Raw genomic sequence first — 14,426 nt, 5'->3', positions numbered from 1 at the left:
TTATGTGATTGACCTCATATGTGCTCTTATTTTGAATCAATTTTTACTGCACATGAAATTTATCTCTGGAAGTTAAAATGCACAGGAAACTACTCTTCTTGCTAATTAAAGGTACTGTTTGATTAAAAATCAACTACCATTGTGACAAAAAATTCATATTTGTAACTAATTTCTATAAAATAAGTAAATAGTTATTTGTTTTCTTACCTAAAACCAACTGAACAACATCTCATTCTTGTTTACAAAAAGAGCATGTGATCTCTCGTTTCGATTGTTTATATGGATGGTGGATGATAGGCACTAACCTAAGGCTAAAATAATATGTAGCGTGTGGCGTATTTACCCGTAGCGTGCCGAACTCTCCAAAATAGATAAAACGTGGACTAGGTTTATACTTGTATTATATGCTTAAAAATCTTACCCTCTGTATTGTGAAAGACCGTTTTTCATGAATTATTCATCTATATAATAATACGCTAAGTGTGTCTGTCTGTGTGTCTGTGACAGGCAAAGTGGATTTCTTTATTTTCCTTTGATGTTGCCGAAAAATGCATCTCTAATATGTCAAATTTTCTGACGTTACGGCGCGATGAAAATAACACTACTTTAACGTCAATATTCTATATTAAATTAATGAAGCCATTACAGTGCACCTAAAACTTTGAGGCCAAATAACTTGAAAACGAGGTGGTGACGTCAATGATTTTTCACCGCGTGGGAAACTAGGGACCACCTAGGACCAATTTGGGTTATATTCCCAAACCTGGGTCCCCGAATTCGTTCGGAATGGACGGGTTGATGACGTCATCAAAAAACCTTTAAACCCTAATATCTCTGCAACCGTTTGTCAAAAGTACATGATCCTATACATTTTCTTGCTCAGCGTTTCAAGATCTATACGATGAAGGCAACAGGTATACAAATTTCCAAAAAAAATTTTAATTCTAAGGTCTAGACGGGCCAGCAAAATTCGAATGACGCTTATTTTTCATATTTATCCTGCCTCAGTGGATTTTTCCACGGGCTTTGTCGACTAGTATGAATTAAAAATCGAAGGCGGGAGAGGTGTCTAGACCTTAAGTTTAACACACATTGTGCCAATTCTGTACACATTCGCTAATAAAACTTAAGGTCCAATATGTCTTCGGCCTTACGTTTACATAGTTGTTTCCAGCTACTATAAAGCTAACCAGTCAAAAGTGAAGAATTAGTTTCCTCTTTACTAGATGTCCCGCCACAGAGAGATTAGACTCAGATTGCACATTCAGTAGGGTTGAAAGGCAGAATAATGTGGTGTGCTGTTGTGAATTGCACTAACAACAACAGTAAAAAAAACAAGTTAAAAGTTTTTTCCCTGCCCAAGGATCAAAACGTTTTGCCAATCATTTGCTCTCTCTGTGATGGAGTGCCACCAAAGCTAGAAAATTTTATACCATGTAATTAAAAGTATATAATAGAGTCTATCTCGTGACAGTAAAAGCATTCTACTTCAGAAGGCATCCTATCACATTTATCACACAGGCACCATAGAGCTACTTCAACATTTAGGCGAGTAGGGTTGCCCCAAGATCTCTGTCAATGTTATGTTTGTCTATGTCTGGAAAAGTCGGAACTAGCTTATCATTCACTGCTTTTTTTTGAAATCATAGAACCTGCCAATTATTTTTTACTCATTGCTATTTCACGAGAAACTTATTTTAAGAAAAGGAAAAAAATTATAAATAAACAATTAGTCATTCGATTTGCAAGTCAGGGGTTCGCCTAATAAGAATGCAGGTAACTAGGTCACAAGCTGAATAATAAATTTACCCAGTCCATTTGCCATGTTGGAAAGTTCATGAAGGTGGTAGGCGATTGTAATAAGATCATAACGAACAAACCATGGTGCTAAGTAATGGTTATATCTTTGTTGTTTAAGAGTGCAATCTTCATTATTTTTGATACTTAATAAAATAATTGAAAAGTTATCGTTTTTTAATCGGACAGTACCTTTAGCTTTTTTAGTGCATATTGTAAATTCGGTGCATTTTTTTATCACTGTTATGCTTCTATAACGACCATGTTGGCAAATGGGATAACTTTATTTGTAAAACACAATAAAATATCAAAAGGCTTAATGTTAGAAGTTGCAGAGAGTTTTAACTATTTTTTGTAAAACACAAACAGTTTTTATTCTGTGTAATGGTAGGCTAAGTTTAAACCAATATTATTTGCATCCATAAGATCTATACTTTTTTTTAATCTATAAAACATGGTTGAAGCTCAACAAGTCAAGTGCTATTCATGTTTGGCCAATGTGAACCTAAAAGTCCTTATAAAGTAGGCTATAACTAAAAAAGGAATTATAATAATGTTTGTGCCAATTTTCGCCAATAAAAACCAAACAGATCTAAAGTTACAGTCCGCGGGCAGTTTATGCCCCCATTCTTACATGAATCAAAACGCCCCATACCAAATAGGCTTAAAGAGTTCACTTGGTATAGTTTTGATTATTCTTCAGGAATTCACAGGGAGCAACAATAGATACAAAACACAACTAGCTACTCTTCCAACTATGTTAAAAGCAAACTGCATTAGATTGCATGAAATGGATTGTAATAATAAAGTAAATGGTGATCAAGGATGTGGTGGAAGATTGGAGATTATGGGAAGCAATGGAGGTTTGTGCAGGACTAAATTTCTTGAAATAAATATACACAACCTAAAAAACCATTAAAAAATAAAGGGGAATCAGGCTGGTACTATTACTTATAACAAAGCAGATTTGATTTGGTTTCGAATTTGTTAGACATTCTTCCAAACGACTTAAAATTTTATGTCAATGAGAACAAAAGTTTGGACTTTTAACTCATGTAGCCAGTAACAAAATAAAAACCTACTTTACCGCTGAGCATATAAAATTTTCTGATCACATAACATGTTTAAATTAACATAGTATATTTAATAATCCATTATGAAATTTCGTATTATTAGCATATTTCGTAAATAGGGTTTATCTTTTCCGTTTTTTCAGTACAATATCTGAACTTCCTCTGTATAAAAATATTAACCTTAACCTTATAGCAAAGGTAGATTTTACAAACTAGATTATCTTCCTGTGTTAGATAAACTTCCTGGTGTTGTAATTAACAGAGTAAACAACAGCTTACAATGTGCAGCATTTGGCACTCATCCAAACATACAATGGAGTTTGAATGACAAAACAATTTCAAATGATGGAAATTATACAATCACTGAGATTTGGAACCAAAGCCCAACTACATTATATAAGTCATTACTCACTTTTAAGAGTAATATTGACAAGTTTTTGTTGAGATTTGGTGAATGTGATAATCAAGTGAATAAAAAATTGAAGTGTACCAAAGAATATATGTGTGCATATCAGTACATGTTTCAAAATTATTTTCTCCCTGCTAAAATATCGTCATTTGTTCTGTCAAAAGTTTACGAAGGTTAGAATGTTTGTAAACTAACATTTTATTACATAAATTTTTTGTATACACTTCTGTTGTTTTTGCATCTTAAAAATAGTTAGCAAATATCAGATTCAACTCTTTTGTTACACTCCTTAGTTTGAAAATTTGCTCTTTCTTAAGATAGTTTTCTGTTTTTGCAGTGAAACGCAATTTGAAATTTATTTAAAAATGGCGTGAGTTTTGTATTGATTCCAGTTATGTTATGTTCTGTGTTTTGTTATACACACTTTACACACTGTTTCAATAATTTTTTTCCTGTTTTTAGCACCAAAAAACTTTTCTGTACTTACTCAAAATGCAACATCTGTAACATTTGGATGGATTTTAAATGGAAAAGAATAAATATCTAAATATAGAATTGAATGTTGCCAAATAAGATGTGCAAAGATTATTTTTATTGACAACATATCAAGCACAAAAGCGTATGCCACAGTTCATCCATTATTACCATTTACAATGTATGAATGTAAGGTAATCTAACATGTTGGTACACCCACAATTATCCACTATGCACAATACTGCTACCTGCGTAGAGTGTGACTTTAAGTTAGCTAAAACTTCTTATTTATCCAATTCTTAATTTAAAGGAACACAGTATGCGTGTAAATTAGACTTACCAATACAGTTGCTGAATGCTTCTGCAAGACACATACTGATTAACAAGTGTAGGTTATCAGGTGTAGTTGTTTAAAATTAAAGAATTAATTCCTTGCTTTGTTTTTTAGATGAAAACTTTTTTCTCATTTGCATCAGACATGGCAGTACTATTGAATTCTGTAGTTGCTGTAAAAACTGACACAACAGGTAATCAATTTGTAAATACAGTTTAGCTTTTAATTATGAATGAATTATTTTTTCTTTTAATAAATTACTAGACATTGTGTATTAATTTAGCTTAGTTTTATTCTTAGTTGATTTTTGTTTTCATAAGTAACAAATTTTTTAATAGAAGTAATAGCATGGAATGTGAAAAAAAAGTATAAGGATAGGTAATGAAAAAATTTATATTTAGCTATTTATATCTACATTTTTTTCAGTAAAAACATTTAATTGTAATAACCATAAGCTTTTTAATTTTATTGTAATGATAATGATTTAGTGATATTAACTAGTTGGTTTTGTAAAAGAAGTTTAAAACAAGATAACAAATTTATTTTAAATTGGTTATCACTAGTTTATTTACAGAACTGTTAAATAAATATCATAATACCTCCCCATAATGTTAGAACTTAAATTTGATTTAAATTAATGAGAGGAAGTAAAGCAATTTTTATTTTTTTATTTTTAATTTATAGAAGAGCATTTTTAATATTAGTACCGTCACAACCAAGAGAATTAAAAGCGATCATCATGTCACCCAGTCATGTAAAATTGATTTGGAAAAATTCACTTCATATTAATGGTATTTTAAAACAATATCTGGCAAGTATTATTTAACATTTTATATGTTTTCTAAAATCCGAAGAAATAATAATCAGGTATAAATATTATTTGAAGAGCTTAGTCTACTATCTGATACACTTAAAAAGAATAAGAAAATAAATTTCTTAGTCCTATTTTTGAAGTATGAAATATTGTGACAAATTCTAAGGTTTATCATTGCGTTGATAATGTTATCTTTTACCTGATGGTGTTTGTGAAAGTGTAGTGTAAATTGACACTCAAAATTTTTATTAAGAATATAATTAAATAAAGGTAAGATTGAAATCACAAAAGATGTAACATTTTCTTACTTTTCAATGTCTATTAGTTTAACTATTAGTGTATTTGATCGTGGGAAAATATGTTATTTCTTACTTGTTGCATGATAGTATGTGTGAAAGTGTAGTGTGAAATTGACACTCACTTATTTGTAAGAATCTAATTAAATAAATGTAGGATTTTAACATGATAAATTTTATTTACAAATGTTATAAATTTTTTTCATACTGTATGGAAATGACAGAGCTGGGCCTTGAGTAAGTTACATCATAAGATGTATCATTTTTTTTACTTTTCAATGTGTATCAATTGAACTATTAGTGTATTCGATCGTGTGTATTTTAAAAATGTGCTCTTTACATTGAGTATTAACCTTTTTTTAGTGTGATCACGTTCTTTAACAATTTTAGTTGAAGCATATTTTCAACAATTATTTAAGAATTACTTCTAAGTATTTTTTAATGCTCAAAATTTTGCGTAGGAAAAAGTTTAAATATTTGCTAGTAGCTTTCTCTAGTGCGTCAGCAAACAATATAATCCACGTCAGGAACAATTAACACATTTTAAGAGAATGGATTTAACTAAATTTCATTTTTAAAAAATAAATCAGTCTTTTTTTCTGATGTTTTATCAAGTTATATCAAATTAATCAATACTTAATGACTCTATATAAGAAATAATGTTGACTTTCAAACTGACTGACATTGTTTGACTGATGTTGTTTGGTCGACCTTCTTTGACTTAAGTCTTTTGGCTGACACCGTTTTGGCGAAAAAACTACCCATCCAAAAAGAAAGAAGGAGACATCGTATTCACACAGAATGCGCCACAGTTGTTTGTTAGCTTACAAGAACATAGTTGACATTAAAAATCAATCATCTGACTTAGATGTGCAAATGAGCTTGTTAAACGCCCAAAAATGTAATATGAAAGCTCTTTCACAATTTTAAGGTGATAAAAGATGAAAAAAAAGGTACCAGGTCACCTATAGTCATATTCTATAATTTGTCTGTTTGCAACCATAAGTTAATTTCTAGCTTCACATAAAACAACTATTGCACATGCGTATGCGATTGCATGTGCATTATATTGTTATTATTATTATTATTATTATTACTAGTTGATAAGACCCGTTGAAAAATTTACTTTGGCAAAGATGAAATAAAAAAGATCCATCATCATAAAAAATGACCCCTCCATACACAAAAATGTTTCAGAAATTTATTTGGCCTTCCTTCCCTTTGCATGTGTAGAGCTTGAAACGCTGATCATTATAATGTGTAGTATCATGTACTTTCAACCAACGATTAAGAAGATATAAGGGTTTAAAAATTTGCTGTCATCAGCAAAGAGAAAGCAGTGTATAATATTGGGCTTTAAAGGTATTTCAAAGGCGTCATCAACCTGTCTGTTCCAAAACGGGTGGTATGCAGCTATGGAAAACTGACGCAATTTGGTCTTTGGTGGCCCCTAGTTACCCACACAGAGAATGACGTCAGTTATTTCCAGCCGTTTCTAATTAATAAGGTTTTGACACCAGTGTAAATACATTAACGTCGTCTCGTAACGTCTAGATCGTTAACAAATAATATATAATTTTTTGGGTTACTTTAAAAAAATTTTTGGCGACCTCAAAGGAAAATAAACACAACCATTATGCCTGTCACAGACACTTCGTATTATTATATAAAATTAATAGAACTACTTTGCTTGTTTTCTTTATTGCATTAATCTGACCAAAGTGGCTTCTGATTAAGAAAAATATGAAAACATATTAGTTCATAAATGTTCATGTATTTCCAGCTAACTAACATATTAACAGTTGTTTGCTTATGTTTTGTTGTTTTTGTAGGTTACCCTGAAGGGATTAAAGACATACAATTCATCCTTTTTACATCAAAAAACTATCGCCATCAACTGTACACACTTTGATATACAAAATCTTTATCCAGGAACAACCTACTTTTTTAATGTCAAAACAGAAAACAATGCTTTCGTAGGACCTGCTTCCAATATAACAACTGCAGTTACTCCATATGACAGTGTGTTTTTGAGTTTATTTTATTTTACTTATTTTATATTTACTTGAGTTTATTCATTTGTAGAACTACTTAGCTTATCTCATATTTTTTCATACTTTAGAGCCCAATGCGCCACCCATAACTGTAGAAAAGCTCGGAATGCAAAAAACTGTTTTAACATTGAATTCAGCGTCAGATGAAACTGGACCAATACGGTAGGCATGGTTAAAGAACGCCATAAAATAGTTTTACCCTTTGTGAACCTTCTGTATACCACATAGGAATTCTTCAAAATGGGGTAATAACAGGTGTTTAAATTTGAGTCTTTATTTAACTTGTAACTTGCTTGCAACATTTGGTTTTTTAAGAATTGATACTGTTTTTCTACCTGTGCTTCAGTGCCTATAACTGCGACACAATGAAGTTTAGCAGTGCATTGTATTATATTTTCTGAAATTTTTGTTAAATTCTACAGCAAGTCAAGTTCATCAAGTTCATCTGGAGTTATAAACATTTAGTTTAACTAAATTTTAGAAAAATTGCAACTCCCAATGGTTGACAGGGAACCGATGAAAGTAAAAAGTAGAGTTTTTTCTATTTACAAAACCAAATAATTCTGTATACAATAGTTAAGACAAACGTAAAGGAGGGGTCAAATTTCCCTCTATTTTTATGGAAAAGACTTTTACCAACCTATAGAAAATGTTAGGTTATTTTCAAATGTTTATATGTTAGGGAACATCTGCAAAATATTATCATTTTAAGTTGAAAATATTACCTTTTTGCATTTTTAGTTTCTACCAACTAACCATTAAAAAATACTGGAAGTTAGACTGTTCATATGGATTAAACAATACCACATTAATGATTGAAACAGCATCCACCCATGTGCCTCTAAATGTCGACATATACAAAGGTGTTGAAGATGTTACTATTGCTGGTACGATTAGAAAGTTCTCCCTCACAGAAACATATCTGTTTTGCTGGAGGGCAGTTTTAAATGAAACAGTAAGCTTTTGGTTATATGGGTCGAAACCTACCTGCCCTTGGTTAAAGTTCTGTTCATCTTTTCAGATGTGTTGTGTCCTTTTTATTTTTTTATATTTCTTTTAATTAATTCCCTGTAAAAAGGAAGAATTGTGCTTTTAGAGGCATGTTCTCTAGAGGAGTACAACCTCTAGCTTATTTTCAAAGACCTAGGTTGAGTTCATCATTGCGGTGGCTTGCCACCTCTTTGTAAATTATTTTGTTATATTTATAAACTAGTCGATAGAGCCCATGGAAAAATTCACTTAGACAGGAGAGCAATGACAAAGAGAACCGTCACTGGAATTTTAATGATGTCAGCAAAAACCCATCAAAGGATTTTTTTTAGAAATTCGTTCACTTGTTGCCTGTATTGTGTAGAGCTTGAATAGCTGATCAAAATAATGTATAGGATGATATGTTTTTGACAGACGCCTTCATCGTATAGATCTTGAAACGCTGATCAAGTAAATGTATAGGATCGTGTATCTGTGACAGACGGTTGCAGAGATATTAGGGTTTAAAGGTTTTTCGATTACTTCATTAATACGTCCATTCCGAAACGGATTCGGGTACCTAGGTTTGGAAAATCTACCCAAATTGGCCCCAAGGGGTCCCTAGTAACCCATGCGGTGAAAAATCACTGACATCACTTCCTCGTTTCTAAGTTATGTGGCCTCAAAGTTTTAAGTACACTGTGATGGCTTCATAAATAAATATAAGATATTGATGTTCAAGTAATGTTATTGACGTCGTGCCGTAACGTCAGAAAATTTAACATTTGAGACATCAGTTCTTCGGCTACATCAAAGAACAATGAACACATCCACCTTGCCTGTTACAGACAGACACACTCTCTGTATTATTATAAGAGATTCAGGTGAATCATATGTCGCAAGTTGGTTAACTGCGGTATGAATGGTAAAAAAACTAAAAAAAAATATAATTTCTTAGCCACTACAAGTATAAACTAATTGTCCTCTATACTAAATAAATACTGGCTACTCAAGTATACCATTTCCAACTTGTCACTCTAAAAACACATTTTGCTATGCAAGTTTTTGTTCAATGGGGTGGCCAAGAAAAATTTTTTATCGTTTTCAAGAAAGTTTCCCTGTTATTTGTGCCTTATAAAGCTCAAAAAGTTATAAGAGACCAATTAAAAAAGATGAATTTTTGCACAGTGATGCTTATTGATAAAAGACACATTTATGCAAACACAAGTGAAAAGGCTGTCTTGAACAGAACAGAAGCTGTACGAATTTAAAACTTTTATGACGAACTAGTCATTAACTTGTAGACATCGACCAAATTGCTTGTCAGATGGTGAATTACTCTTTGGAAAGTCTGGAATAGACCTATCACCATCAATTTAAAATACATACATAAAATATGGAGACCAATACAATAATAACAACTTACTGCAGAAGGCGCTTGAGGTACATAAAATAGTTTTCATACATTAATTTATCTATTATTTTAGGGTGTGTTGCTATATGGTATCCATAAGAGTGTTTTACTAGGTTTGTGTTTATTTTGTTAACCAGTGCTATTGTTTTTCATTTACAATTTTTAGGAAATTAATTTAGGAAAGTATTGCCATTGTTATTTACTGTTACTTTTTTTATGTCTTCTGGTTTCCTTAGTCCTTTCCTTCCTTTAAGTTTGAATGTATGACAATGCTATTTTAGGTCTTCTTTACTTTCAGCTTGATTTTGAAAAAAGGGATTTCCCATGTTTCTGTTTACTTAGAGAACTTGTGATGTGACAAAAATTAATGTAAAAAAACTCAAAAAAAAAAAAAGAAGAGAATATTGAAAACCTAGGAAGTATTAAAAAATTTGAGACACCCTGTCTTGAGTTGCTTTGTACACAGTAGATAGATTTTAAAGATGTTTGATGTTTTTACTTTTTTGTGCGTGAATAACCATGTTTCGTTAATGTGAGAGTTTTCCATATATATATTTGTTTATTTGTTTTTAGCACGAAATGATTTAAGGGCAATTGGTAAGGCTACAATGGTTACCTCAAACACTGTTTCATTAAAATTATCCGCTGGGCCAAGCTACATCAGGTAAATTGTCATGAAGGGAATGATCCTAAGGAGAGTTTGACGAACTACGTAAACTAATAGTTTCTATTTTTTTAGGTACTATCAAATAATAGTAGCAGAAGACTCTATCAACTCTAGTTATCCTGAACCAACTAATCTTACACCTTATTTTGATTCTGTAAAGCCTGGTCATCCATACATCACATCTGAATTTTCTGCAGCTATGTTTAATGAGCTGAGAAACTTTGTTGTTGGCAATGAAAAAACATATGTATCTTCTGTTCATGATATTAAATTTTTTAATGTCAAATTAAAACCTGGGACCACTTATTCTATCTATCTGAAATCTCTTTATAACGAGGTAAGAGTTTGTTATACAAACAATCTAAATACATGTATATCATTTTTTTACCTATAATATTATTCACGAATACTACTAAATATTATTTAGACCATCTTCTTTTCATCTCCTTGGAGTTACTTTATCACATTGCCTCAAGTCGGTATGAATTTAATATTTTGGAACATTCTTACGTATAAGAAAGAAAATTTTGTGTTTTAAGATTTAAATATACCTTAAATTAAAACTGCATACTTATAGAAAAACAAGTTGTATTGTCGATGCAAGGCAGTCCCTAATCACAATTAGTACATTTTGTCTGACTTTGTTTAGTTAAAGCTACCCAAAGCATTGTGTTGGCTCGTACTGGTTCGGAAATTTTTATAAGCTGGAGTATATGTAGAGATTTTGAAATCGATACAGTTAGCTGTTCAAAAAACAACTCTGTTGTGGCACTGGGAACGAACAAAATCTTTATACCAAGTAATGGATTCAGTAAAAAGTTGTAACTGAACTTAAAGATAGAACTTACAAATTGAAAATAAAAAATATAAAATTAGAAGACAGTGGTACATATAACTGTAAAGTACTAGCAAAGATAAAATTGCAACCGAAATATTTCACTAAAAGTATTAAATTAGTTGTAACAGGTAGTAATTTGTTTCTTAGGAATATTTTCTTTTCTAATGTGCTATTATGTCTTGGTTTTCTTTTGTTTAGACATTCCTCTTTCATATAACATATCTGGTATGTTTATTTTGTTTTTAACATTTCAAGGTTATTTTATACATAGCAATTTAAATTTATATAACACAATATTTTTTTTCTTTTAGCTCAATGTAATGTGAGGATCAAATGCAATTACAGAAATGTTTATTTTAATAGTAGGAAATTAGAAAAGGACCAATTAAAGAAACTTTTCTCAAGTTTTGTTGAAGCTGTTTTTACTAGAGTAATTACTATTTGTACATTTATTTCCATCTTAAAAAGTTAATACGTTGATATTCTTCTAACTTTGACATTTTTTAAACTTATTTTAGGTGAAAATTCTGTTTTATGAATTGTCTGCGAGTGGAAGTAATATATTAACAGAGAAAGGTTTTGTGTAAGCGCTATATTATTAGTCTTTTTTATCTACCTAGTAGAAACTAGATATTGATAAGGAGCTAAGGTGTCTGACAATGGGGGATTTTTCACTGATTTTGAGTGCCTCCGGTGTTTGACGTATGTTTGAACCGCACCCAGGTCGATTTATTTTTTTTTGCTAGGATTTTATCAGAAAGTCGCGATTATTTTTCATTCTGAGGTTTAACAATATGTTTCCTGAAACATAAAGCAAAAAAAATGAGAAAAAGTGAAGAAGAAATTTATTGTCATTTCTAGCTGCCTGACCACTGTATTTTTAAATCACATCAACAAATTTACAATTTTTTGGTACTAAAAGTTACGCCTGTATTGGTTGGTCATTGCTTTTGCTATAGTTTGGGCCATAACAGGGAACAAAGTCGAGTTTAGCACGCGCTAGTCAAAATAATCTCGTAGCCTAGCTCTGTGATCAAATTCAACTGTACTATACCTAACTTTTTTTGGTACGCAAAGAGATGGTTCGTTTAATTGTGAATAGTAAAGAGCAAAAAGAGTAAAATAGTCTGGCCAGCTGCATGTATAGAAAAGTTTGTATAAAGATGTAGGAATGTAACGTCATCAGTTTCGATCTCAGGATCATCAACTTCCCAAGTGGGAACATTACCACTTCGCTAATTATACACATTGTGATGAAACTATTGAGCCAGATTAGTTACCTGGGGCTTTTACAGTCCTAAAGTATCAACGTGACATTTATGAGGAGATCCAAACTTACGGAAGCGCAGTAGCACGAATTGTAAACATTGAACGCCATTTTTGATTACTTGAAATTGATTATGACTGTCAATGTGTGTGTGGAAGCTGGTTTACTTATATCATACGTCTATAACATATTTTTTGTTAATCGTGAAATTTAGACCTAATTCTATTTCAGGACCGAAAATTCAATTGAATTTGTCATTACCTTACAACACAATATAACAGCTGATGTGAAAGAAATTGAGAAATTGGTTCACTTTATTCTACAAAGAAACAGATATAAGCTTTTTTTACACAGTTCAGATTTTTAAGCAGATATTATCATGACATCAATGGTTGTAAAGGGTAACAGTTTTTTATATTTTCCATATATTTTCTTTTAAACTTTTGTTTTTGTTATCTTTGATAATGTATTTTACTCCTGACTCCATTTAATTTGAATTGTAACCAAAAAATGCCCTCTTTTTCTATTTTTTGTTATTTTATTTTGGGGGCAGAAATATATATAAAAACATTTTTTGACATTTTCAGATTTTAATGAATGCGAATCTTCAGCTATTAAATACTGTGATGATAATGCTGTGTGCATGAATCTACCTGATTGGCTATCATATGCTTGTGCTTGTTCTGAAGATTATCAAGGAAATGGTTTTAGCTGTGTGAAAAAAGGCATGGCATTATTATACTTATTTTCTGCGCTTGGGGACCCAATTATATTGTTTTGTAGTTTTCATGAATAAATTGTTTTGCTCCCAATAACAAATTCATGCAAAACCATAATACATGTCCATTGATTTTCCACACTAGTAACTTTGAAACAGAGAACAACTAAATCCAAACCAAAGATATAAATCCTATGAATAAAAGTAAAGGTTGTTTTGCTGCAATTTTTATGCATATTTATTTAAAGGTTTATGTCGAACCAATTCACCTGTTTTGTTTATAAAAATGTTTATAAAGCTAGTTAAATGACTTTAAACTCGAATGTAAGCCATGATCGCAATGATGTGTAGATAAAATATATATAAAATGTTGAAAACAATAACTAATAACTAATTAAATAACTTAACTGAGTCAGGGGCTCTCAGGTATTGTATATGCATATCAATTTTCTACTGGCTACAATACTATTTTAATAAAATTATAATAAAATTGAAAGTAAGATCTTGTGAGCTCCACAACATCCCAAAGTCAGTGGACATTATTTGCTTTTGACTTTTTGTTTTGCGGTTTTGTTCTTGTGTTTGACTAGTAATATCTTAGAAATAAAAGAGAGTCTTTAGCAGAATGGCATATTTTTTAAACAAGTCTTCACTGATCCTTAAAATAATGTGTTTTTAAAATTACCATTTTAGAAAAGGAAAAAAGCAGCAAACAATACATCATCATCACTGGCAGTATTGTGACCATTATTTTATTGATAATAATTGTTGTATGCATTGTGAAATTCAAAAGACTGCAGAAAACAAAGTCTACAGAAAAATCACTTCCTGAACCTGTTTACACTGATCTTCCCTATGTTACCAATGCATCTGTGATTCAAAATCCTGTTACTGATGAAGTATATGAAGATGTGAAAGAATCAATAGAGTTAAAGACACATTACACTGGTTTAGTACCTACTGAAGAAGATGTAACTTACTCTCAATTGACATCAAACAAGAATAAAAAGTCAGAATATTACAAAAACAGTTAAAAGAAATTTATTCATGTTTTTATATTTTAAAAATCTTTATTAGATAATGTACAGTTTGTACTAATTTTTTATTCTAAATCCTGTTTTCACTTTTTTAAATAATGTATTATTTTTTACATAGGAATACCTTATTTTTATTTAGAGTTTATAGAGTTTTAATTGTTAATGGTTATGATTATATGATCCTGAAAATATTACATTTGTTGTTTTAAATGAATTGAGTTTTAAAATGTTATGTTTCATTGCTTGTGATTTTTATTCTTTAATA

The 14,426-nt window shown here is 30.8% G+C and overlaps 2 protein-coding genes across 6 annotated transcripts; both read left to right on the top strand.

The window, feature by feature from the left end:
* The first annotated feature begins 2,505 nt into the window (after nucleotides 1–2,505).
* LOC130629641 (uncharacterized) lies at nucleotides 2,506–13,131 on the top strand. 5 transcript variants are annotated; one of them, XM_057442914.1, is made up of 16 exons: nucleotides 2,506–2,660; nucleotides 4,202–4,280; nucleotides 4,792–4,898; nucleotides 7,030–7,219; nucleotides 7,320–7,413; nucleotides 7,993–8,206; nucleotides 9,708–9,747; nucleotides 10,208–10,298; nucleotides 10,374–10,638; nucleotides 10,729–10,780; nucleotides 10,951–11,100; nucleotides 11,338–11,364; nucleotides 11,451–11,569; nucleotides 11,658–11,722; nucleotides 12,638–12,807; nucleotides 12,994–13,131. In XM_057442914.1, the coding sequence occupies exons 1-15, from the start codon at nucleotides 2,610–2,612 to the stop codon at nucleotides 12,771–12,773; spliced, it is 1,680 nt and encodes a 559-aa protein (XP_057298897.1). In that variant the 5' UTR covers nucleotides 2,506–2,609; the 3' UTR covers nucleotides 12,774–12,807; nucleotides 12,994–13,131. The 5 variants fall into 5 exon arrangements, 4 of the variants coding, with proteins under 4 accessions (XP_057298897.1, XP_057298900.1, XP_057298898.1 ...); XM_057442915.1 differs by lacking the exon at nucleotides 2,506–2,660 and adding an exon at nucleotides 3,787–3,947; XM_057442917.1 differs by lacking the exon at nucleotides 12,994–13,131 and having other exon boundaries at nucleotides 11,451–11,501; nucleotides 12,638–12,779.
* On the top strand, nucleotides 12,786–14,355 carry LOC130629832 (uncharacterized). Its single transcript, XM_057443195.1, has 3 exons — nucleotides 12,786–12,807; nucleotides 12,994–13,131; nucleotides 13,818–14,355. The coding sequence occupies exons 1-3, from the start codon at nucleotides 12,786–12,788 to the stop codon at nucleotides 14,156–14,158; spliced, it is 501 nt and encodes a 166-aa protein (XP_057299178.1). The 3' UTR covers nucleotides 14,159–14,355.
* Nucleotides 14,356–14,426: the final 71 nt, after the last annotated feature.

The sequence above is a fragment of the Hydractinia symbiolongicarpus genome, chromosome 2, assembly GCF_029227915.1.
Source record: "Hydractinia symbiolongicarpus strain clone_291-10 chromosome 2, HSymV2.1, whole genome shotgun sequence".
NCBI lineage: Eukaryota > Metazoa > Cnidaria > Hydrozoa > Anthoathecata > Hydractiniidae > Hydractinia > Hydractinia symbiolongicarpus.
This window is presented reverse-complemented; position numbering and strand designations above follow the sequence as displayed.